At 52.2% G+C, this 24,561-nt stretch overlaps 2 protein-coding genes across 4 annotated transcripts in view; one reads left to right on the top strand and one right to left on the bottom strand.

Moving 5' to 3' along the window:
* The first annotated feature begins 2,383 nt into the window (after window positions 1-2,383).
* NDST2 (N-deacetylase and N-sulfotransferase 2) lies at window positions 2,384-8,818 on the top strand. 3 transcript variants are annotated; one of them, XM_008068961.1, is made up of 13 exons: window positions 2,384-3,410; window positions 4,216-4,303; window positions 4,618-4,772; window positions 4,956-5,141; window positions 5,426-5,554; window positions 5,685-5,867; window positions 5,963-6,059; window positions 6,747-6,870; window positions 7,002-7,176; window positions 7,385-7,555; window positions 7,663-7,772; window positions 7,970-8,072; window positions 8,174-8,818. In XM_008068961.1, exons 1-13 carry the CDS (start codon window positions 2,400-2,402, stop codon window positions 8,297-8,299), a joined length of 2,658 nt encoding a protein of 885 aa, XP_008067152.1. In that variant the 5' UTR covers window positions 2,384-2,399; the 3' UTR covers window positions 8,300-8,818. The 3 variants fall into 3 exon arrangements, with proteins under 3 accessions (XP_008067152.1, XP_008067153.1, XP_021573690.1); XM_008068962.1 differs by having other exon boundaries at window positions 2,406-3,410; window positions 5,031-5,141; XM_021718015.1 differs by lacking the exon at window positions 7,385-7,555 and having other exon boundaries at window positions 2,406-3,410.
* A 113-nt stretch (window positions 8,819-8,931) lies between these two features.
* Window positions 8,932-24,561, bottom strand: part of ZSWIM8 (zinc finger SWIM-type containing 8) — a 16,350-nt gene continuing 720 nt past the window's right edge. Inside the window, exons 3-27 of the mRNA XM_008068971.2 lie at window positions 20,877-21,126; window positions 20,510-20,604; window positions 20,161-20,333; window positions 19,883-19,990; window positions 19,671-19,752; window positions 19,416-19,536; window positions 18,780-18,981; window positions 18,470-18,645; window positions 17,125-18,118; window positions 15,983-16,114; window positions 15,660-15,839; window positions 15,398-15,581; window positions 15,076-15,174; window positions 14,227-14,351; window positions 13,410-13,650; window positions 13,153-13,311; window positions 12,833-13,061; window positions 12,374-12,663; window positions 11,992-12,215; window positions 10,952-11,440; window positions 10,548-10,707; window positions 10,244-10,420; window positions 9,970-10,089; window positions 9,537-9,715; window positions 8,932-9,410 (exon numbers count right to left, since the gene is read on the bottom strand). Of these exons, the coding sequence (XP_008067162.2) occupies window positions 9,207-9,410; window positions 9,537-9,715; window positions 9,970-10,089; window positions 10,244-10,420; window positions 10,548-10,707; window positions 10,952-11,440; window positions 11,992-12,215; window positions 12,374-12,663; window positions 12,833-13,061; window positions 13,153-13,311; window positions 13,410-13,650; window positions 14,227-14,351; window positions 15,076-15,174; window positions 15,398-15,581; window positions 15,660-15,839; window positions 15,983-16,114; window positions 17,125-18,118; window positions 18,470-18,645; window positions 18,780-18,981; window positions 19,416-19,536; window positions 19,671-19,752; window positions 19,883-19,990; window positions 20,161-20,333; window positions 20,510-20,604; window positions 20,877-21,126 (5,393 nt within the window). The 3' untranslated portion in view covers window positions 8,932-9,206. The remainder of the gene's footprint in view (window positions 9,411-9,536; window positions 9,716-9,969; window positions 10,090-10,243; window positions 10,421-10,547; window positions 10,708-10,951; window positions 11,441-11,991; window positions 12,216-12,373; window positions 12,664-12,832; window positions 13,062-13,152; window positions 13,312-13,409; window positions 13,651-14,226; window positions 14,352-15,075; window positions 15,175-15,397; window positions 15,582-15,659; window positions 15,840-15,982; window positions 16,115-17,124; window positions 18,119-18,469; window positions 18,646-18,779; window positions 18,982-19,415; window positions 19,537-19,670; window positions 19,753-19,882; window positions 19,991-20,160; window positions 20,334-20,509; window positions 20,605-20,876; window positions 21,127-24,561) is intronic.

Raw genomic sequence — 24,561 nt, forward strand, 5'->3', positions numbered from 1 at the left:
CTCTCTCTCTGGAGAAGCCCCCCCGCTGCTGCACGCACACCTGCCCGCCCTCCCCGCCTCCTTTTTGCTACTTCAGTATTCATCATCCCACTCCACAGCCTGCCTCAGTAGTTCTCTCAGCACCCCTTCTCTAAATATTGCTGCTTCTTCTAGGTATGAAGCTAAAATGCAGGGGTTAAGAGCATGGGCTCTGGAGCTCGACAGGCCTGACTGTGAATCCAGCCCTTCCAGTGACTGAGCTGTGTGATCCTGGGCAAGTTGCTTCTTGGGCCTCCCTGGGCCTCAGATTACTCATATGTAAAATGGGAATAATAATAACAGAATCTATCTCTTTCCTACCTCTGAGGGCTGGTGTGAGGATTCCATACATGTAAAGCTCTTAGAAGGATGTCTGGCATGTTGTAAGCTTCAATAAACATTAACTATTACTGTTAACATTATGGGTGATCCTCCCTGACTGTCGACTTCCCCTCATGACTTCTCCTCAGTAATGTGTTTTCCGTAAAGCTTCCTCTAATTCTTAGGATTCACCCCTTCCCGTCACCATTTTGATCTTTTGCCCCAGCTCTCTTATCGCGATTAGTTTTACCCAGGCCAAAGCTAAGCTGTTCTTAAATAATCTCTGCCGATCTGAAAGGACCTGGTCTCTGCCTCATTACATCTGAGATGCCAGTAAGTGGGGATGGATGTTAGAGAGGGATTACCAGCCACTGGCCTTACTAGGAGTGGCTATGGTGGGGAAAGTCCTTACAATAAAGCTTACGAGCTAGGCTTGGTGGCTCAGCCTGTAATCCCACGCTTTGGGAGGCTGAGGTGAGTGGATTGCCTGAGTCCGTGGGTTTGAGACCTGCCTGGGCAACTTGGCGAGACCTCATCTCTACAATAAATCAAAAATCAACCGGGCGTGGTAGCGCGCACCTGTAATTCCGGCTACTGAGGTGGAAGGATCACCGGAGCCCAGCAGGTCAAGGCTATAGTGGCTGGGAGCGGCCACTGGCCTGTCCAGTCTGGGTGACAGAGTGAGACTCCAACTCAAAAAAAAGCTTACAGAAGCTGCCTATTTAAGAAAAGGAATAAAAGAGGTCCCCAGAATGAGGTTCCTTAAAACTGTTTTCTGATCGCACTGTCTTTACTCCTCCTCTCTCTCATTGGTTGGATATGACTAAGCTCCTGTTGCTCTGTCATCTAGCCCTACTCAGGTTGTTCTGTTTTTGTAACCCTCATGTCTTTCCAGGCCAGCTCAGTGACCCTTCTGAGTTGTTCAGGACCAGGGTGTAGTACCATCTTGGCTAAGTTAGGAAGGACTAGAGTGGACAGGAGAGAAACTGGACTCAGCTCTCTGACTTTTCTCAGGTCCCATTATGTGGCCTGCTCTGGGGTTACAGGTTTATCTCCCTGTCCCTGACTTTGGCAAAGGTGAGGTGAAGGCAGGAGGGAGGGGGGTGAGTAATTTTTCACAAGCAATAGGAGAGCTCCCAAGTTCTGAGTTCGGAAGCGAAATCAGCTGTCAGGATCTCTCTTTCCTCTTGCATTCCCACACTGTAGTGTCCACCTGACTGCATGTCCGTTAATGTTGTTGATTATGATATTGAGTTTGACTGATGAAGAAGATTAACAGACTCATGAGTTTCCTTTTATCTGATATTTCGTTGAAGCATGGGACTTCTGGGGCTTTCCATCACTTCCTCACAGAAAGACAAGAACTCTTGCTGGTTGGCCAGCTGCTCAGTCATGGACTAGGAACTCCTTTTAGAGCAGGCCTGTTTTCAGCCTCCTGGGCTGTTTGGTCTCTTGCTTATGGGAGATTTGTTCTTTTCTAGCACTTGAATATACTGCTCCAGCTTAACTTTACTTAGAGAGGAGAATTTGGCCTTTCATTTGGGTATTCTGAGAAAGAGAACAAGCTGTGAAACTAAGGTATAGGACTCAGCTTGTGTTCTTTTCTTACAGGAGCTTTTTTTTGGAGCACAAATAATCCAGGAAGCAAGAGGTAAGAGATATGGGGTGAGGAGAATCGATTAATGACACAGTTTCAAGGGGGGAGAAGTAACCTATTGATTTCTCTGTTTTACAGATAGTAGGGGCAAAGATTGTGAAACTTTGTTGACCTCTGATGTGAGGAGCCCAGCCAGGGTTGAGGGCAGAACCTGGCAAGATTTGTAGCCTGAAGCCATGGGCCAAGGGGCCATGGTGACCTGAGACTTGTGGACTCTGTCCAGTTGCCCCCTGCTTCCCCTTCTACCTCCCCTACCCTATGCTAAGGGGACTTGTCTCCACCTTTTCAAGGAACTGCCCCTGAGGGAATCCCTTTTCCTTGTTTTCCTATTCTTCCATCCTCTCAAGAACTCCCACCTCCCAACCCCTGAGGTGGTCCCTGTCCTTCCCTCCCTTCTCCCGCCATGCTCCAGCTGTGGAAGGTGGTACGCCCAGCTCGGCAGCTGGAACTGCACCGCCTCATACTGCTGCTGATTGCTTTCAGCCTGGGCTCCATGGGCTTCCTGGCTTACTACGTGTCCACCAGCCCCAAGGCCAAGGAACCCTTGCCCCTGCCCTTGGGAGACTGTAGCAACAGTGGAGCAGCTGGCCTTGGCCCTGGCCCTGCACGGCCTCCAGTTCAACCTCGGCCCCCCAGGCCTCCTGAGACAGCTCGAACTGAACCTGTGGTCCTTGTGTTTGTGGAGAGTGCATATTCACAGCTGGGGCAGGAGATTGTGGCCATTCTGGAGTCTAGTCGTTTTCGTTACAGCACTGAGCTGGCACCTGGCCGAGGGGACATGCCCACATTGACTGATCATACTCACGGCCGCTATGTCTTGGTCATTTATGAGAACCTGCTAAAGTATGTCAACCTGGATGCCTGGAGTCGGGAACTGCTAGACCGATACTGTGTGGAATATGGCGTGGGCATCATTGGCTTTTTTCGAGCCCATGAGCATAGCTTACTAAGTGCTCAGCTCAAGGGCTTTCCCCTTTTTCTACACTCAAACTTGGGGCTCCGGGACTACCAAGTGAATCCTTCTGCCCCCCTACTGCATCTCACACGCCCCAGCCGCCTAGAGCCTGGGCCACTGCCTGGTGATGATTGGACAATCTTCCAGTCCAATCATAGCACGTATGAACCAGTGCTTCTTGCCAGCCTTCGGCCAGCTGAGCCTCCTGTGCCAGGACCAGTGCCTCGTCGGGCCCGGCTTCCCACTGTGGTACAGGACCTAGGGCTTCATGATGGCATCCAGCGGGTACTCTTCGGCCATGGCCTTTCTTTCTGGCTCCATAAACTTATCTTCGTTGATGCTGTGGCATACCTCACCAGCAAGCGCCTCTGCCTGGACCTTGACCGCTACATCTTGGTAGACATCGATGATATCTTTGTGGGCAAGGAAGGGACCCGCATGAAGGTGGCTGATGTTGAGGTCAGTCTTTATTTTCCGATTTTTAAGTTTCTGGCCAGACACGGTGCCTCCCCCCTGTAATCCCTTCACTTTGGGAGCCCAAGGCAGGAGAATCGCTTAAGCCCAGGAATTCAAGGCCAGGCTAGGCAACATAGTGAGACCTCATCTCTACAAAAATTTTCTTTTAAAAATTTGGCTGGATGCAGTGGCTCACGCCTGTAATCCCAACACTTTGGGAGGCTGAGGCAAGAGGATTGCCTGAACCCAGGAGTTTGAGACCAGCCTGGGCAACATGGCGAGACCTCATCTCCACAATAAATCAAAAAATTAACTGGGCGTGGTGGTGTGCACCTGTAGCCCCAACTACTTGGAAGTTAGAGGCAGAAGGATCGCCAGAGTCCAGCAGGTCAAGGCTATGATAGCTATGCTCATGCCACTGCACTCCAGCCTGGTTAAGCCAAGTGAAACTGACTCAAAGAAAAAATTGCCAGGCATGGTGGCACCGCCTGTGGTCCCAGCTGCTCAGGAGGTGGGAGGATCACCTGAGCCCAGGAGGTTGAGACTGCAGTGAGCCATGATTGTGCCACTGTGCTCAGCCTGGGCTACAGAATGAGACCCCAACTCAAATAAATAAATAAATACGTAAATAATACATTTTTTTTCTTAGAAACTTAGACAAGCTCTGGCCTGTCAGACTCCTTTCCTTGATTCTGAGCTTGTCATAGGTATCCTCCCTGCCCTTTCCAAGCAGGAAGAAAGCTACTTCTCATATTTCCTGCCCAGTCTGCTCTCTCCTGATTACTCGTGTTCCTGCTACTCTTCCCAGGCTCTATTGACCACCCAGAACAAACTCAGGACTTTAGTCCCCAACTTCACCTTCAACTTGGGCTTCTCGGGCAAGTTCTATCATACTGGTGAGCTTATTCCCCTGTTCCTTCTGTATAACTGTCTTGGTTTAATCTGTCCCTTTACTGTCCATCTCCCTGGGCAGACAAGTTGGAGAAAAGGTTAAGGTTTGGGGTCATAGTGCTGTGAGGAGCTAGTGGTGGGCATGAATTTAGGTTTGCATGGGTGGCTGGAGAGCAGGTTGGCAATGGGACAAATAGAAAGTCTTAGGTAGACAGGGATCAGTAATGTCCCCAGGATGGAAGGTGGTCATTGTTATTACAAAACACAGGAGGGCACAGGGACTGATTGTCTGTGGTCAGTGGTCAGTGTGTGGTCATAGGGACAGAGGAAGAAGATGCAGGGGACGACATGCTGCTGAAGCACCGCAAAGAATTCTGGTGGTTCCCCCACATGTGGAGCCACATGCAGCCACACCTCTTCCACAATCGCTCCGTGCTGGCTGACCAGATGAGGCTGAACAAACAGTTTGCTCTGGTGAGACCCTTGGACCTCGTTCCCATGCTCTCCCAGAGATAATACTTCCCTTTCAACCCTCCCCTAATGGGACACCCTTTCCCCACCCTTTCCATTTTCCTTTCTGTGGAAGCTTCCCCACCCTCTTTACCCTCTACTCCCCAAACCTCACCAGGTCCTGGTGAGAGTCTGTGCCATTCCCAGGAGCATGGGATTCCCACGGATCTGGGGTATGCTGTGGCCCCCCACCACTCGGGCGTGTACCCCATCCACACGCAGCTCTATGAAGCCTGGAAATCTGTGTGGGGCATCCAGGTGACCAGCACTGAAGAGTATCCCCATCTCCGCCCTGCCCGCTACCGCCGTGGCTTCATTCACAATGGCATTATGGTGAGGGACTCCCAATACAAATTTGAATCAAACTCTCACATTTAGATAGCCTCTAACCTGTATTGACCTATGTCCTTTCAACTGCTAGTTCAAGTTCATCCACATAATAGGGGGTAGAAGGGCGGAAAGTCATAAAGCGCATAATAAGAGCTTTATGGCTATAACTTCAGACTGAGTCCTCTATAAACCCAGGGAATCCTTGTGCCTTAGGACTTTTGTCCCTCATCTACTTTGCATTCTGTCTTTCAAATTTTATCTATCCTTGTTTCTCTTTTTTTCTCCAGGTGCTGCCCCGGCAGACATGTGGCCTCTTCACCCACACAATCTTCTATAATGAGTATCCCGGAGGCTCTCGTGAACTAGACCGGAGCATCCGAGGTGGAGAGCTCTTTCTGACGGTGCTGCTTAATCCGGTAAGGTGCCGAGAGGAAGGGCTGGAAGATTGGAGAACCAAGGTGTTTGCAGGCTGGGACCTTTTTCAACAAGGCTGATTCTGAGTTGGGTTAGGCTCTCCAAGTCTGACACAGAGGCACCCCCTTGCAGATCAGCATCTTTATGACCCATCTGTCCAATTATGGAAATGATCGGCTGGGCCTATACACCTTTGAGAGCCTGGTGCGCTTCCTCCAGTGCTGGACACAACTGCGCTTACAGACCCTTCCTCCTGTCCCTCTTGCACGAAAGTACTTTGAACTTTTCCCTCAGGAGCAAAGTCCCCTTTGGCAGGTAAAGGTGGAGCTCAGGCTGACTAGTGACATGAGGAGGGATGGGGGTTTAAGGGAAGAGACTAGGCCTTACTCGATTCTTGGCCTTACCTTCAGAATCCCTGTGATGACAAGAGGCACAAAGATATCTGGTCTAAGGAGAAAACCTGTGATCGGCTCCCGAAGTTCCTCATTGTGGGACCCCAGAAGACAGGTAAGCCAGCCAGCTTTTCTTGCCCTGTCTTAAACACAAAGGATCATTTTGCCAAGAAACTCCCTTCTCATACCCACTCCTCATTAATCCAGTCTCTTGAGGCAGTGATTCTTAACCCTGGTTGTATATCAGAATCATCTGCCTTTTCAAAGATCCACAAGTGAATTCTAGGCCAGGTGTGGTGGCTCATGCCTATAATCCCAGCACTTTGGGAGACTGAGGCAAGAAGATTGCTTGAGCCCAGGAGTTCAAGACCAGCATAGTCAACATAGTGAGACCTTGTCTCTACAAAAATAAAAAATTACCCAGGCTTGGTGGCATGCTCCTGTAGTCCCTATTACTCAGGAAGCTGAGACAGAAGGATCACCTGAGTACAGAAGGTCGAAGCCGCAGTGAACCATGAAAATGCTACTACCACTACCCTCCAACCTAGGTGGCAGAGTGAGACCCTGACTCAAAAAAAAATGGATAAATAAAATAAAAGATCCAAAAGTGATTCTGATGGACAGTCAAGACTGAGAACCACTGTTTTAACTCTTCCCTGGGCCTCTCAGATTTTTCTCCTGTCATTGTAGTTTGGTCAAAGGGATTTTACTACCCACAGTGGTTATTTTCTCACGTCCTTCAGGCTCATACTATTGAGCCATCTTGTCTCCCACAATGGTCTGGTCTTTCTCTCCTGTATAGGGACCACAGCTATTCACTTCTTCCTGAGCCTGCACCCGGCTGTAACTAGCAGCTTCCCTAGCCCCAGCACATTTGAGGAGATTCAGTTCTTCAATGGCCCTAATTACCACAAGGGTATTGACTGGTGAGACTGGGCTCCCTTTGAATACTTCTCAGAGGAACACTCCCTTCCCCATTCTAGCTTCCCCCAGTTCAGACTTCTGGCCCCTTCACTCTGCAAATTTCTCTGCCTCTCTCCTCTGTGCTACTTCCTAGGTACATGGACTTCTTCCCTGTGCCTTCCAATGCCAGCACTGACTTCCTATTTGAAAAAAGCGCCACCTACTTTGACTCAGAGGTTGTACCACGGCGGGGGGCTGCCCTCCTGCCAAGAGCCAAGATCATCACTGTGCTCACCAACCCTGCTGACAGGGCCTACTCCTGGTATCAGGTCTGCCTGAAGCTAGGGACACATTGGGCTTAAGGTTGGGGGAGGTGTTGACTACCAGAGAGACAGAAAGGAATGAGGGTAGAAAGACTAAACTAATGCTTATGAGAGGGGTGCCTGTGTTCTGACACCAGACCAAGAGTAAGGGCAGAAGGGCAGAAAAACACTGTCAAATCACCGTACCTTTCCTTTATTACTCCTTGTCCTTTAGCACCAGCGAGCACATGGAGACCCAGTTGCTCTGAACTATACCTTCTACCAGGTGATTTCAGCCTCCTCCCAAGCCCCTCTGGCACTTCGCTCCCTGCAGAACCGCTGTCTTGTCCCTGGCTACTATTCTACCCATCTGCAACGCTGGCTGACTTTCTACCCTTCTGGACAGGTACAGTTCCCAAAGAGCCCTCATTGGGTTCCCCACTTCACCTCCTCTTCCCTTCAGCCCAGAGGCTTCTTAGGAATATAGAGGGAACCACATCCCTGTCCCTTTAGTTGCTGATTGTGGATGGGCAAGAGCTGCGTACCAACCCAGCAGCCTCACTGGAGAGCATCCAGAAGTTCCTGGGTATCACACCCTTTCTGAACTACACACGGACCCTCAGGTGGGAGAGCATGATCCAGGGGAGGAGCACGCTGGGGGAATCGGGGAAGCAGGTTGACCATGTCTATTTGGAAGAGTCATGGATTTACTGTTTCACAAGTAGAGACATGTGTCCCTGTGGGCTGGGAGGGGTAGGTACATTTATGGGGCCTGAGTTTCTCTTCTCCTTGCCACCTAATGGCCTCTTCTGTTGAGCAGGTTTGATGAAGATAAGGGATTTTGGTGCCAGGGACTTGAAGGTGGTAGGACTCGCTGTCTAGGCAGAAGCAAAGGCCGGAGGTACCCAGATATGGACACTGAGGTGAGTAAAGCCTGGGGTAGGGTATCCTTCACCTCCACAGGATCAAGGATCTGATCCTGTGTCCCACTCCTTACCATTTCTGCCTTCATTTCTCCTGTCAGTCCCGCCTTTTCCTTGTGGACTTTTTCCGGAACCATAATTTGGAGCTGTCGAAGCTGCTGAGCCGGCTTGGACAGCCAGTGCCCTCATGGCTTCGGGAAGAACTGCAGCATTCCAGTCTGGGCTGATGTCCCAGCCTTATGTGCCAGCAAAAAGCCCCCTGCTTCCCTAAGGGGCAAGCCCAGAGCAGGGCTCATAAGGGGAATTAGAGTGGCCTGGCCCCTCCCCCTTCTACCTCAGTGGCCCCTAGGCCTGAGATGGCTGAGAAGGGAAGAGTATCCCTTTCAGATAGTTCTGGGGCCTAACAAAGGGGCTTCCCTTGGTACCCCACATCATGGTACTAGGCACCTTTGACCCATGATCTTGAGAGGTGGGGAGGAGCGAGGGTCCAGGCAGGGTATAGGGGAATGTATTAGTCCAATGACTTCCCTCTTCATCCCCAGCATTGCATCTATCTGTACCTGGCTGTGGAAGGGACCCCTTGCTATGGCCCCTTTAGTCAGGCAGTGGGATCTACCTGTGGCCCGACCTCCCTGATGTCATTCACATTGAATGGGGATGAGGTCGGACAGTGGCTCATGGAGCTAAGTATGAGCCCTAGCTGTGGGCTAGAAATGTCCTTAATAAACATCCTTATTTTTCTGTTTTGTCTGCCTCACTGGAGTGGGAAAAGCCTAGAATAAAGCAAGTATCATATGTTTTCCCCCAGTTCAAGTTTCATCTGCACATGGAGGGAAAGAAGGAAAAGGCCCAGGCAGACTAGAGTAAAAAAAGGAGTTTATATATTTATAAATGCCAAATAAATACCAGAGGCCACCCAACGCCCCCTCCCAGACAGGGCTGTCTCCCCCAGCCCTAGGTTTCTAGGGTCTGAGACATCTTGGCCCCAAGCTACAGCCCAAGAGCAGCTGCCAGTCTGGGCTACCAGGGAACTGAGTGGAGATGGTCTGTCCAGCCAAGATTCACTCCCCCTGTGTGATGGGCCCCCACAGCCACAGGCCTGTGTCCCTGTATAGGACCCTAAGGGGGAAAAACTCAGGGGGAGAAGGTGGTCATCTCGAGTGAGACCCGCTGCCATAGCTCCTTGGTCTGTTTGCTGCGCTTGAGGTTCTGCAGGATGTCGTTGAACTGCATCATGCCCATGGGTGTCAGGCAGAAGGCGCTGCGGGCACTCCGGATCGCATTCACAAAGTCGTCGTAGTCGGCAGGGGTCAGGTGAATCAAGCGATGGTGGATGTACTGGAGGAGGATACGAGCCTTAGGACAAGGCACAGAACCAGCCCCTTTTCACTTAAATGCTAGGCGATCTGATCCATGACCACCCAGGCAGTGCTCTACTCTGCTCCATACTTCCCAGGTTGTCACCTGCATGTACGCCTGCTGGCAGCGCTGCACCAGTTGGTGGAAGGCCGGGGCACGCAGGTGGTTGTGGGCATGAGCGGGGCTCAGCCGCTGCAGCGTCTCCATGACGATCTCCTGCAGCACAAACGGGCTCAGCACCCCCTTGGCTGCCCCCACACAGAACTGGTGCACGTAGTTCACTCCTGGGGGGCAGGGGGGAGGGGCATGAGACGGGGGTGGCCACCTCTGCCCTAGGGACCCAACTTAATATCTCAGCTCTGGCCTGGCAGAGAGCCTCCCTCCACCCCAGGAGCTGAGGTAACCCTCCGCCCCCCGCGCACGCACACATACCCGACCAAGGCCTCAACTCTGAGCAAGAGCTAGGAAGGAGGTCTGGGATAGGAAGGTGGGGGGAGCAGGTCGGGGGGCCAATGGTCCTGGGGAGGGGAGGTGTTACCCAGCTTTGCTGCCAGCCCCAGCAACCATTTGACATCATCAGTGTAGGGGGGGGAGCGGGAGAAGTTGTTGGGGTGATCGTTGTGTGCCCGGCGGCCCAGCATCTCCAGTGCCAGCATTCCTGGGAGATAAGGGTGAGCACATGGTGGAGTGCATCCTCTTCACCAACCTGGTTCCTAACCCCACAGCAAACAAGCTACTGGAGAGGGTCCTCTGAAGAGCCTCTGGCACCACTGCAACTGCAAGTAGGGGCACAGAAAGGGACCTTCTCTCACCGACACGGTAGGCAGCGTGCAGGTGGTGCAGGCTGTGTGGACTGACAGGCTGACTGTGTGTCTCTTCTTCGGGTGGTGGAAAACCTCCGCTCACCAAAGGGCTGGGCTGTGTGGTTAGGGCAGGCAGTGAGGCACCCTGGATCGCTGGAAACGTGGATGCTGGGTGGACACTGCTCACTGAGGGTGGAATGAAAGCCACGTGAGGAGTGCAGAGCCCAAGGAGGGGCAGAGAAGATTCCCTCCCCACCTTCCCTGCCCAGTGTACCTCCCCTCCATTCACCTGTTCCCTGTCCCCACAACTCACAGGCCACACTGGTGGGCAGTGGAAGCCCTGGCTCTGTGTGGTAGGGATGTACTGTGATGGGTGCCATGGAAGGGACGGGGAAAGACACGGCAGTGGCAGCAAGTGAGGGAGGAGTCACCGAGTAAGGGTACTGAGCCCCCAGGAATGCAGGATGCACACCCTAGAGACAAGGGGAAGAGAGAGAAAATGCCAAATTATGTTAGGATGTAGCTCTCCTGCTTTGCCTCACAAGTTGGTATCCCTACATGTCTTATCTTAGTCGGGCTTGGTCCCCTAGACTCCCACCACCTCACCAAGACCCTTGAACAGCCCTAATATACTTCCAGAGTACCCTCCTTGCAACTCCCCATGAATTCCCAATATTCTCCCACATGTCCCACCCCTCAGCAGAACACTGGTCTTACCTGTGGGTATGCAGAGCTGGGCACAGGGAAGACGGCAGGCCGGGGCATGTGAGGCATGGGATGGGCAGGATGAGCTGGGTGAGTGAGGTACTGAGGGCTGCAGGGCAGGTGGGGCTGAAGAGCAGTGTAGGGGTGCAGGCCAGGGGAGTGACCATGCCCCAGTCCTGGACCTGGATATAAACTGGACCCCACGGAGATGACTGGCACCACTGTGGCTGCTGCTGTCACTGCTGCGGCTGCCACTGTAACTGGCTCAGTCCCTGGGCCCCCTCTGCCCTCAGGCAGACCCCGCCCAGCCTCCCCAACTGCCCTGAGCCCACTGGCACTACAGCCTGTAGCCCCTTCACGGACTGTGGATGAGCCACCTGCTGTTTGCTCATATAGCCAGAACCACTGGTGAGCAACCTCAAACAACACTTCGGGGTACACGCCCCCACCCTTTGCCGCCTCTTCCACTGCCATGCAGGCCTTCTCCAACATCAGGTTATCCTGGAAGGGAGGAGCACAGCATTAAGGGGGAAAGGCCTTTACCCTAAGGGATGGTGTCACATGACATTCCTATGTCTACCTCAGAGCTGGCTGATTCCCAGGGAAGCATCAAAGGTCAGGGTCAATGCTCAGAGTCAGTATCAGAGCAGCAAGTGCTTCCCACAGACACTGAACAAATACTAACCAAAAGAAGTCAAGACCCAGGTTATGGTCCCAGTTCCAAACTAATAATTCCAACCCCCTCCCATCTAAGTCTCATTTCTATGAAGCCTTCCCTAAATTTTCTATCCTGGGTGATCATCTTGGTCCCTAAACTTTAGGCCTCCATTTCCTTATCTATAAAAGAGGAATAATCCTAACATTAGAGTTGTAAAGGAAATGACGGATATAAAAGCACATTAATGTGGGAAAAAACGTCACCATGAGAAGACATACAATAGTTTGTAAACTCTAGCATATTGGAATCAAGAACTGGACCCTCAACTGTCCCCATGCCCAGCCTCCCTGTCCAGATGCCCGTAAGTGGGTCCCCAGATTGCCTGTGGAAATACCTGCTCCTTGCACTGCACCAGGGCCCGCTGGATCTCATTGGGGTTCAATGCATGGGCATGAGGCAGGCAGCTTAAGGCCAGCTCTGCCGCTGCCCTCACCATATTGGAGTCTCGTGCCCGTGATGCCCTGTCAGCCAGGGATGCAACCTCAGGGGGTGTCAAGTGCCCATCCCAGCATTCTACCAGTATAGTCAGGGCTGCGCTGCCGATCTCCATTGCCTGGCCTTTGTGGAAAGGAGAGAGGAGCACAATGGAGTTAGCGTGGGTACTGCTGGGGTGTGAGAGTCATCATTCTATCAGATCGGTCAACTCCACAAACATAAGGCTCTTATCTCCACCGATTAATGCCCCGCCCATAGCCATGTCAGGACACAGGATTTACCTGTAATCCAGGAAACGTGGGAAGAATAGGTACGTGAGAGCCAGTTGGGAGAAACAAAGTTGTGCAGGCCAAGGGCATAAAGCCCAATCTCGAAGGCGCAAAGGTGCAGGTTGCGGTGAGGACCCTGGTGGCCCCCTGAGGAAGATGGATGTGTGAAAATGGAAGTGCTGCTGTTGCCCCCTGCCTTGATCAGCACTGTCTTCGCCAGCTCGAAGTAGAAGTGTGCAGCTGCCTCTGATGGCTGATTGGGTACATGGGGGGCATGACTCTCTGGGCGGCGGCCCTTGTACCTGAAGGGGCAATGGGGTAGGGACGGGAGTTGGGGTTTCTTTGAAATGGGTGTCCAGGTAGATTGGGAAGGACCAGGGAAAGTGAGGACACTGGGGGACAATGGTTGGATCAGAATGTAGCTCTGAGGGTGGGCCAGATCAGGGGAGATGAAGATTTCTTCCCACTGACCTGCCGACATCAACTGTCTTCGCCCGGGCTCCTCCAATGGCACTGGCACGGCGACTTCCACTGGAAGATGAGGAGCCCAGGGAGTCCGAGGAAGAGCTGCTAATGCTGTCACTGTCTTGTCCTCGACCCCAGGAGGTAGGGGCCCAGCCTCCTCGAAGTGGCCTCCGGCTTAAGGTGGGGGAGCTATCCGATGTTGTTTCCGGGGCACTGCTGTCAATGCTGGCCATCCCTAACCCCCCAAGACAAATTAGACTCCAACCTTCAGGAATATCCTTCCCTCTATGCCATCCCAACCCACCCCACCCCACAGGCTGTCCTACCTGTGTGCTTCTTTTTAGGCCGTCCTGGGGAGCCCCATCCCCGTCCATTGTAGCCTCCACGACTGCCAAGTGCCAAGCGGCTGGGAACCTTCCCCTCCGGCCTTGGAGTCAGAGCTGCCTCAGATGGGAGACCCTCACAGGGGGAATGTGGAGAACTCTCTAGGTAGGGAAAATGAGACATTGGGATGAGCCCAGAAAAGGGGACCCCAACGTGGCTCCATACCATTCATACCCCCTGCCCAGTGCCCCCACCTCACCAGGCACATTCTTCTCTGTGAAGCCCTCAGTGGGGCCTGGCCCAGCCCCTGCCACACTCCCTGGCTGAGCAGGCCCTGCAGAGCCTGAGGTCAGTGGTGGCAGGGCCCCTGGGGCAGATGGGCTCCCGTGCTTTGAAGGAGACCTCTGGCTGGCTGTGGCTGGGCGGCTAGATGAGTAGAAAGAACTTAGCGTCTGTGGCTTATGTGTCTGGCTCTCTCGGTCCAAGAGTTTGTCTAAGATCTGGAAGACAGAGAAGCAATAACCTCCAGAGAAGCAGTGACAGGATCCCCTTTATCTCTTGACTTCTATTACCTTCCTTTCTCTTTGAAACAGCCAATTGCTACCTTCTCAGGAAGGCTTCCCCAGATATAATTGTAGGTAGCCTCCTGCCTTAAGTATCTTGGTCTTCCCCATCACACTTAACACAAGGCTGAATATGATGATATTCAATAAATGAATGAAGCCAAGTGCGGTGGCTCACACTTATAATCCCAGCACTTTGGGAGGCGGAGGTGAGAGGATGCTTGAGCCCAGAGGTTCAAGACCAGCCTGGGTAACTTGACAAGATCTCGTCTCTACAACAAACCCAAAAATTAGCCGGGCTTGGTGGCACATGCCTATATTTCCAGCTACTGGGAAGGCTGAGGGAGAAAGATCACCTGAGCCCAGCAGGTTGAGGCTGTGGTAGCCGTGAGCGTGCCACTGCACTCCAGCCTGAGCAACAGAGTGCTTTTTTCAACTCAAAAAAAAAAAGTGAAATTTGCGAGTGTTCTCTTTCTCTCTGCCTACCAGAAGCCCAGGACCTCTGTCCCTTACCTTCTTGAGCTTGGCCTGGTCATCTTTGTAAGTGATCATTAGTGCTAATGCCAGATCGCCCTTCTCCCGACGTGTGCCTTCACACAGGAGGGGATGTTCTGCCTCACTCACTGTTGTCTTCATGCCTGTGAGAAGAAGGGTCTCAGGGGACTGAGTAGCCATAACTCCCGAGACAGCAAAGGCAAACAGAGAGGGCTCCCTAGCCGCCAGCATGTGAGGTAAGGGGTTCCCTTGGTCTAATGCACATCGCCTGTATATGGTCCCCACTGCCTATTATACCCAGCCTCAGCTCTGGTCTGTTTTTCAAAACTCAAAACCTGGCCCATTCGACCAACCCATCAGGTCCCTATCACTTTAGGGAAGCTGGGTTCCTCACTCTCAGGAAGAATTGATTACACTGTGTCTTTTTTTTTTTTTTTTTTTTTTATGTAGAGATGAGGTCTCACTATGTTGCCCAGGTGGGTCTCCAACTCCTAGGCTCAAGTGATCCTCCCGCCTCCACCTCCCAAAGTGCTAGGATTACAGGTGTGAGCCACCACGCCCGGCCAGCATGTCTTTATTCATGGTGTTCCCAATCTAAAACCTACTGATCTTTTAACCCACATTCCATATTCTTATCACCTCCCTGTAGGCCTTTCCCTATATTTCTGTTTGATGCCTTTACAACACCCAACATCCGCAGCACACATTTTTTACCCTGAGTTCCTGACTGTCTTACAGGTACCAGGCACATGTCATCCTGACTTTCCCACTGCCATGCAGCCCTTGGAAACAAGGCCCTGGGTTTCATGTTCTTCAATCCTAGGGCCAGGCTTAGCTCATGAATGAGCTCAAGACCGACAGACTCACCCAAGGCAGCAACTGCTGCTTCAAATCCTAGCTCCTCATCCCCAGGCATCTCGTTGTTCCAGTTACGACTTGGGGGCCGGGAACCCGTGGGAGAAACCACTGAATGAAAGGTGGGTAAGTCAGGCAGACAGAAGTATCACAGGAAAGAATGCAAGAGAACCCAAGACCCTCATCATCACAGACCTACCAATGAAGCTGCCTGATGGGTCCTAAAGGTGACTCAGAGCCTTGGGGCTCTTGGTGTTACCTTAGAAAAAAGCTACCCCTACCCCACTTCCCTACTTCCCCACTTCCCCACATACTGTAGGGTCAGGCACCATACCTGGAGCACAGAGAACGTCAAAGATGAAACTGGCCAACATGAGGGGCAACACAGGCCGATAGTCACAGAGTGTCCCCTCCCGAAGCTCCTCTGCCCGGCACCGCATGGTACTCATCTCACTTGGACCCAAAGGGATCTTCTTGAGCAGGGCAGCCACCTCAGACTCCTGGTATGCCAGCTTCACCTGAGGGCACAGGAAAGAGCTCAGACCTCCAGCATCTCAATGGAGATCACAGTAAAAGGCTCAGATGGCACCTCTGACCTCCAAGGCCTTGGTAGAAGCAGGGGGGCGCTGTAGCTCCAAGGCAAACATGCCAACTCGGAAGGCCAGGTTGTGGTGTTCTGGGCGCTCGCTTAGTACTGTTAACAGGAAGGCCGCCTTGGTCAGGGTGTTGGTAGCTACCCAGGTCTGACGGCTCGTGGATACTTTGTTCTTCTTGCCCTAGAGAGGGATGCACAGGAGGCAGGCAGATGAGTCTGACTCAACTTGCTGGAGGTAGAAGGAGGCTCTCACTTGGGGTGGGGCACGGATCAAATGAGGGATAAGTGGGTGTCAGGAAGGTAGAGGAAGGGGGTCTCTCTCACCTTGACAGGGGGCGGCTCTACCTTGAGGTCGGGTGGGTTGGCTAGCAGGTCCTGGGCAAGCTCCACGGTGAGACGGGAGGCCTCATTGCTATAGCCATGCGCATGCAGAGCCTCAGCACAGGCAAATAATACCTGGAGAGAGGACATGGCACCAGACGGGTTGAAGCCCCAATTTTCAGGGACAGGACACCATGCTTACTCATGTAACCAACATTACTTGAGCACTTGCTATATGCTGGGCTCTGTGCTGGTCCTGAGTATACCACAAAGAGCTCAGTCTGGTTAGCGAAACAGACACACAAATACATAAGCCACTATGATGCTGGCTACTACTGGGAAGGGTAAAGAGGGGAGCAGGTAGGTAAGATATCTCACTGGGACTTGGGGCAGAGGAACAGTATCAGTATCAGTATCACTTCCTAGAGAAAGTGGTCTTAAGATCTCAGAGCCCTTTCGTGACCAGCCTGGGCAACATGGTGAGACCTCGTCTCTACAATAATTCAAAAAATTAGCTGGGCGTGGTAGTGCGTGCCTGTAGTTCTGGCTGTGTGGAAAGCCGAGGCAAAAGGATTGCTGGAGCCCAGCAGGTCGATGCTGGGGTGGCCGTGAGCATGCTACTGCACTCCAACCTGGACAACGGAGTGAGACCCCAATTAAAAAAAAAAAAATCTCAGAAACCTGAAGAAGGAACAGGCGAGGTGAGGGAAGAGTATTCCAAGCAGAAAGGCCAATCTGTGCAAAAGTATGGATGTAAGAGGGAGTATGGTCAGCAACGGGAGTGTTTCTGTTGACTGGAGAATGAGGGACAGAGTAGCCAGACGAGGCTGGTGAAGCAGGCAAAGATCAGATCAAGTGGAGCATCAGAGATTGTACCAAGGACCTTCATTTTTATCCTAAGAGCAATGGGAAACCACTAAGGGGTTTTAAGCAGCAGAGGGATACCATCAGACATTTGAGGGAAATCATGTGGAAGCAGTGAAGAGAATGGACCACAGACAGGGAGGACCGTTAGGAGCCTGCTATAGGATTCTAACAGCTCTGCTAACAGTCCTGACATGTCCAACTAGAGCCATATGGCCCTCCCAGCAGTGGCTAAGGAACACCGAGCCTTCCCTCCCTCCATCCCCTCAGAGTCCCCTCACCTCCATGCGGCTCTCCTGTTCCAGTGGCTTCAGCCCAGCAAACAGGTCATGCTCCTCCCCAGCCCCGCCCTCGGCCTTCTCCTCCTCGCCCCCAGCCCCGTCCTGGGCATTCAGATAATACGCCTGGTAGTCATCATCCTCCTCTCCAACTGCTGGGGCTGCCTCTTTGGTTTTGAGAAGCCCACTGCCACTCTCATCTGTGGAAGGGAGGTCGTCCCGGGTACAGACTTCCCTGGGCAGTAGGCCAGGGGGGCCAGAAGAAGCTGTGGGAGGCTCAGGCCCTTCCGAGAAGTACACACCACCATCTTCTTCATAAGTATCTGGGGGCTCAGGAAGGAAAGTGGCAGGGCCTCGGGAGCCACCAGGGGGAGGACAAGGTGGAGGGCTCTCAGGGAATCCACCAAAAGTGCTGGCCTCTGCACCCAGGGCCAGGCTGCTGTCATCTAGGCTCATTTCCGCCAGATCTGGCTCCAAGGAGCTGTCTTCACTGCTCAGCCGCCGCTTGCTCCCACCACCTGCTGAGCCCTTGCTCCCACTGCCAACCCCACCCAGTGCCTTGGCTTTGCCCCCACCAGCACCCATCTTATGCAGAGCCTTATCTCCTGCTTCCGCTGGCAGGCGGCGAGGACCCCGCTGCAATGAGGGGATCCCCTCACCCAATCCCTTGCGCTTGGCCCCAGGCTCCTTGGGCCTCACTACTGGCTCAGCAGGAAGAGGTCGGGGCCGGTCCCGGGACTCCTCCAGGCCCCCAGAGCGGGAGGCACTTGGCCGAGAGGGCAAGGCCCGGGCCCAGCACAGTGCCAACTTCCGGTCAGTGCCACTGTAGGTGACGCCAGGAAGTGGGTAAGCCTCTTCCCAGTTAAAGTAGCAAGCCTCCACCGCCGGCCGGAAGCCAGGGAAGAGCCGCTCCAGGGTCTTCTTGTGTTGTCCCCTCTTGACATTCTCAATCACCTTCAGTTGCCACTGACGCAGCTGTACACACAGTTCCCGGCGGCTGTGGAAGCAAAGGGCAGGAGGCTGCTGGTGGGGCTACAGTCTGCACTGAGAAGGCAAAGGAGCAGATGGAGTAGGTGTACACCCCAAAGAAGGGCACAGGGAAGAGACACATAATACTTCTTGAGCCAGCCCCACAAACATCACTGCAATACTTGGGAATTCCGGAAAGTGGGTGTTATTTAGGGGACAGAAGGAAGAACGCTTCTCAGAAAAAGAACTCATACATCACTGGTAGCCCTAGTACTAAGCACCTCCCATTTCCCTAGGGCTAGAATAATGGTACATCCCTGTGTACGAGGAGATGAGGGCTCAGTCTGTCTTGAGCTGGAGAGTCTTGGGGGAGGCTCACCGCTGGGGGCTGAGTGCAGGGTCCAGCACAGCCAGTCTCCACAGTGTGACCATCTCATCACACATGCTGGCACAGGCATGGGCTGCTACCTCTGACTGTCCATTGCTACGGCCTGTGTGCCCACTGGCGCTGCTGTGTGAGGCTGAGGTGCGCACGCTGTACCACCAACCTGTTATCTGGAGACAAAGAGAGCTATGAGATACTCGAGAGAGCTCAGAGCAAGACAAGAGTAGCCCTCCCCAGCATCCCTTCCAGAAAGAGGGAATGACAAAATGAACCACCACAGAGCTCCCCACCTCTGGGGGATTACCTGTTCATAGGTGAGGCACTGGTCAGTAAGGATTTCCAACAAGGGGGCAGCGTTGCTGTCCCTTCGCTTGAACATCTCCCGCACAATGCTGAGCAGGTTCCAGACGCCCTCTGGCTCGCGGCCCCTCAGAGGGCGCAGAAGACATGCCCATTCAGCAGCAGCTGGTGGCTCCGTGGAAGACAGATACATGGAATTCACATCACTGCAAAAGTAGTAGAGCAGAAAAAGGTGACTCTAAGATGCGGCTGAGAAGCAAGGGAATGAAGCAGGGTATGACCCAAAAGGGGTTCTGACACCAAAATAGAGTATGGCGGAAAAAAGATGTCCACAACAAAAATTCCTCATCTTTTTCTGCTTCAATTTCCTGATCTGTCAAAGGAAGAAAGATAACTCTTGTTCTACCCAGATAAGAGCAGACCACACCAACTGCACAAGGTCATCATCATCCATTTGATTTGTTAGTGACATTTTCTGTGTTCCAGACATTGAGACAGTACAAGGAATAAAAGGTGAGGGTCACAGGCATTAATAGAACAAAGGATCTGTCAACAGCCTGAGACACACTCCCACTCCACCACAGTAACCCTCTCTAGCATCCCTTCCAGAAAGAGACAGGTGTGCAGAGATTCAGTTTACCTGAAGACCACAGGGGAGGGGCCACAGAACTTGTGCAGTGTCTTCTTGATGTTGTCAGTGAGTGTTGATTCATCCAAATACCAAGTACTCTGATCAGATGCCGAGGGCCCTGCTGTGGGGTCTGGGGACAACAGGCAGGCAGTCACCTCGAGATAGGGGCCTGAATTTGCCTGACAACAGCAAGCCTTTAGTAAATGGTGCTCTGCACTACCAGCTTTCTTTCTTCCTACTGCCCATCTTTGAAACCGTACTCACCTGGGGCCCCACACACTGTGTTGATGGCTGTTGACTGGGAAGAGAGGAGCTCATCCAGGAGACGCTGGGCTGTGGGGAGGATCTGAGGGGGAAAGGGACAAAGCAGAGAGAACAAGGCACAAGTGAACCGAAGGAGTCTTAGACCTAACAGGAAGGTTGATGTGTGGCCTGCCCTGGAGCTAGTTGGAGGAAGGTGTGCCGACTTCACTCACCTGCTGAGGGAGTTCACTGATGAGGTACTGAGCAAACTTCTGCAGCTGGTCCCTCTGCAGCCGAGACAGGGACTCTGAGACTGGGGCTCGCAGGCAGACTGCAGAAGCCTGAAGGGGACACAGAGAGAAATGGAACAATCTGAATAAAGGCTTGCTGGAACTGGGGGCAGAGAGGCAGAGTAGGGGAGGTGAGGGGGCTCACATTGTGGCCGGGCATGCAGCAGAGAAGGGGGGGATGGAGCGTAGGATAGGGCCAGGATAAATTGGGAGGGCCTCACGTTGTGGATGCGGAAGAGACAGAGTGCCACGACGTGGGTGCACCATTTGGCCCCAGCCCCACAGGTACAGCTGCAGGAAGTGACCCGGCAGCGGTCAAACATCACAGCCACGTTGTAGGCCCCCTTGGGAGGGACCATCTGAGGTGGCACCACTGTAGCACTCAGGTGGAACCCTGGGGAGAAATGCAGGCATGGTCAGGGAGAGCTGCTGAGACCTACGTCTCTGCCCCTGCCCCTGGCCCTCAAGTTATTCAGACAGTGTGCTCCAGCTTCTTTTGGCATAGCCTTGATTCACAATACAGGGGATGGGAGAGGCAGGGGGTGCAACGGGGCACGATGGAATCCTCACCTATCTGCAGTGGGTCCTTCACAGCCCTCATGCGGAACAGCTGATCCCCTCGCTGGAACTCATCTGCACTGCCATTGGCCAGGCATGAATACAGCCTGGGGAACACAGTCACAAGAAGAAGAGAACGTAGTCACAACTCAGCAAATAACCTTCAGCAGACTCTGTCAGAGACCCCAGTGCTCTAGGTGCTCTATCCCCAGTGTCATTCCTTTGCTCCTTCTTGGGGAAAATCCCAGGCACTCCTTCCTCCCCTTGTCGTCCTCTCACCACAGCCCCAAATATAATATCTTCTTTGTTCTGTGGGAAGCTCAGCAGACAGTGTGGAATGTCAGGACCCCACTCCCCACCATCAATCCTTTAGCCTCACCGAATGTCTTCTTCATTCTCAGGGAAGCTCCAAAAAGCAATTCGGAGTTGTAGCTGCTCAGGCACTGGGGGGTAAACTTTCTCCACCACTTCAAATGGGATGTGAAATGCCACCTGCTTTGCTGACAGCTCCACTAATGGGATCACCAGCCCATCTTTGGAAACAAAGGTTGAGGTTAGGGGAGAAGAAGGGGAAACAAAAAGGAACATGATTACTTGGCACCAATGCCAGGGCCACATTCTGGGGACCCCTTTGGTGTGAAAGAAAGAGGACCTGAACGAAAATCCTAGGGATGCTCCTGTCAGGATACCCTAACCCTTAAGACTCCATCTGGGGGAGGGCAGCTGGACAGTCCCCAGACCACAGCCTGCCATGCCTAAGGTCTAAAACAGAAGCCACTATAGATACCCTAGGAAACTCCTGGCCAGACAGGTGTGATCCAGGACCCTAGCAAGTAACCCCACTCACAAGGCTCAGCATCTAATTTCCCATATGCCACAAACACTTGAGATTCAAATTACATTGTTAATGTCTCTCCTCTGGTATTTTCATTTTTGATTGCTTTTTTTCTATCCCTTTTTCTCTCGATGACTCTAGTCCCCCAGTTAAGGAGGAAAGATAGGCCAGAGCCCAGAAGAGTTAAGAAGGGGCCTCAAGAAGCAACAAAGGCTGCACTGTCCTTGGCACATCTATGCTGATTTCCCACACTGGAAACCCTCGTAGAGAGACAGCTATCCCAGGGGACCTAGATGGTGCTGCTCCTGGAATCACCTGGAATGGAATGGCATTACCACTTGAGAAGGCTTTCCACACTGTTTCAATTTTTTTAAAAAAGCAGTAATAACACAACAGACTGCACATCTCACCGAATTGCAAGTCAGATTAGAAGACAGATCACAAAGTCATAGAATTGAAAGAATCTTTAAAAAAAGTTAGCCCCCCAAGCCGGGCTCGGTGGCTCAGCCTGTAATCCCGCTCCTTTGGGAGGTTGAGGTGAGTGGATTGCCTGAGCCCACATGTTCGAGACCCGCCTGGGCAGCGAGACCTCATCTCTACAATAAATCAAAAAATCAGCAGGGCGTGGTAGCGCATGCCTGTAATTCCGGCTACTTGAAAGGCGGAGGCGGAAGGATCGCCGGAGCCCAGCAGGTCGAGGCTGTGGTGGCCGGAAGCGGCCACTGCACTCCAGTCTGGGCGACAGAGTGAGACTCCAACTCAAAAAAAAAAAAAAAAAGTTAGCCCCTTTATTTTATAAGTGAGCGACTGAAGGTAGCAAGGCGTGGGGGATATGACATGCTTTCCTAGATTTTAACCTGTCTAGGAAGATACTAATATGTTAAAAATCTTCACCACCATGACTTCAGTTACTTCCCCCAAAGCTCTAAGCCCCAAGGCTATTCATGCATACAAATATGAAGCAGGGGTGAGGCATGGTGGCTCACACCTGTAATCTCAGCACTTTGGGAGGCAGAGGTGAGAGGATTGCCTGAACCCAGGGATTCGAGACCAGACTGGCCAACATAGCGAGACCTCATCTCTACAATAAATTTAAAAATTAGGTGTGCGTGAAGGCACATGCCTGTAGTTTCAGCTACTTGGAAGGCTAAGGTGGAAGGAGCACCAGAGCCCAGCAGGTCGAGGCTGCAGTAACCATGACTGTGCCACTGTACTCCAGCCTGGGTGACAGAGTGAGACTCCAACTCAAAAAAAAAAAGGAAAGGAAAGGAAAAAAAAGAAAGAAAAGAATGAAGCAGGGAGGCAGGAAGGATACAGAAGACACAATAAAACTGCCTATGATCTGTGTGTGTGTGTGTGTGTGTGTTCTCTCTCCAACTGAAGTTGAGTACTACCACTACTGCCACTCCTAAAAAGTGATACATGTACAGAGAGAACTCAGTCCCAAAGGGGCACCAGAAGTCTCTGCAGGGCAGTTTGAAAAACTGGACTCTTAGAATGACCTGAGTAGAATCACACACATTAAACAACTCAACTGTTGAGGAAAGCTAGCTTTCACTGAGGTCCAGGATAAAAACTGTGCCATGAAGAAAGCAGAGAAAGAAGGTGGTGAGTCTCCAGCTTGTGGAGACTTTATCACTTTTCCCTCCATCCTCTCAAATAAAAGCAAAATTCTTCACAGCACTAATCAGTTTATTCACTGGAAAACCCACGGATAATAAAAACAACAAAAAGCACGAAAAGAGTCACAAGGATAGCCCAGAGACATCTGAGCACATTTTCCCAGCCCCAGATATGGAAATCTAAGGCTGAAATCCTGTGGTCCCTGCCTTGGCTTCTGACAGATGTTTGATATGGCCAGGAGCAAAGCCAATGATTCACCTATGAACTATGGAATCGCCTCTCACAGGCCAGTTCATCTTCACTTTCCTCTGAGTGGGATCCTTTTTGGTGCATCTGGAATCAGAGATCATCACCCTGAAGCAAGAAGCTCCCAATGTATTTTGCAATGGCGTGACACTCCTCAAGTGGTCACTTCTTCACAACCAGCAACCTACCCACATTTTCCTCTGTCTACTTTCCAGTGTGACTGAACTAAGTATTCCCAAGTCAGAGAGGCGAGTCCTCTCCCTTACCCCATCTCTAAGGTAAAGGAACAACAAAAGATCTACTTTCTGTCCAACACAGAGTGTCCTTGCCACAACGCGCGCGCGCGCGCACACACACGCGCGCACACACACACACACACACACACACACACACACACACACACACACTTTCTTTTTTTCTTTTTATGTATGTATTAGAGACAGCATCTTGCTCTGTCACCCAGGCTGAATGTATTGGCATAATCTTGACTCACTGTAGCCTCTACCCCCTAGCTCAAGCGATCCTCCTGCCTCTGCCTCCCAGGTAACTGGGACAATAGGCATGTGCAAATTAAAATTTTTTTGTAGAGGTGCACCATGACTCTGAGCATGCAGTCAGTGCTTGATATATATTTGCTGAATGAATGCATGCATGCATATTCCAGAGACCCCCCTTCACCTAATGTGCCCCTTCATTTGTAATGTAACTGAAGTGACCCCACCATCCACGAAGACCCCGGGCCAGAAGCCACACATTTGCTGCTGGAGGCTGAATAGCCAATAGGCCTGGGTCCGAACACTAGATGGACTACCAGTCCAGCTGCATGACTCCAGATGTCTCAAGTTGCTCTTCCAGCCTCTGTTTCCTCATCAGTAAATTGGGCAAATGAGGAGTGTAGAGTCCATGATGTGACAGGCAAAGAGCATTTATTATTATTATTATTATTTTGAGTCAGAGTCTCACTCTATTGCCCAGGCTGGAGTGCAGTGGAATGCTCACGGCCACTGCAGCCTCAACCTGCTGGGCTCAGGGGATCATCCTGCCTTGGCCTGCCAAGTAGCTGAAACTACAGGCATGTGTCTCTGCGCCTGGCTAATTTTTTGCTTTGTTGTAGAGACGAGGTCTCATCAAGTGGCTCATGCTGGTCTTGAACCCCTGGACTCATGCAATCCTCTCGCCTCCATCTCCCAAAGTGCTGGGATTACAGGCATGAGCTACCATGCCCGGCTGGGTTTATTATTATTATTATTATTTTTTTGAGTTGCCCAGACTGGAGTGCAGTGGCCACTCCCGGCCACCGCAGCCTCGGCCTGCTGGGCTCTGGCGATCCTTCCGCCTCAGCCTTCCGAGTAGCCGGAAT

The sequence above is a fragment of the Carlito syrichta genome, unplaced genomic scaffold (assembly GCF_000164805.1).
Source record: "Carlito syrichta isolate Samal-C Ts95f unplaced genomic scaffold, Tarsius_syrichta-2.0.1 Scaffold311707, whole genome shotgun sequence".
Classification (NCBI taxonomy): domain Eukaryota; kingdom Metazoa; phylum Chordata; class Mammalia; order Primates; family Tarsiidae; genus Carlito; species Carlito syrichta.

Coding starts and splice junctions, on each gene's coding strand:
- NDST2 (XM_008068961.1), top strand. CDS start 2,400: ATGCTCCAGCTGTGGAAGGTGGTACGCCCAGCTCGGCAGCTGGAACTG. Junction 3,411..4,215: donor TGAAGGTGGCTGATGTTGAG/GTCAGTCTTTAT, acceptor TACTCTTCCCAG/GCTCTATTGACCACCCAGAA. Junction 7,773..7,969: donor AACTACACACGGACCCTCAG/GTGGGAGAGCAT, acceptor TCTGTTGAGCAG/GTTTGATGAAGATAAGGGAT.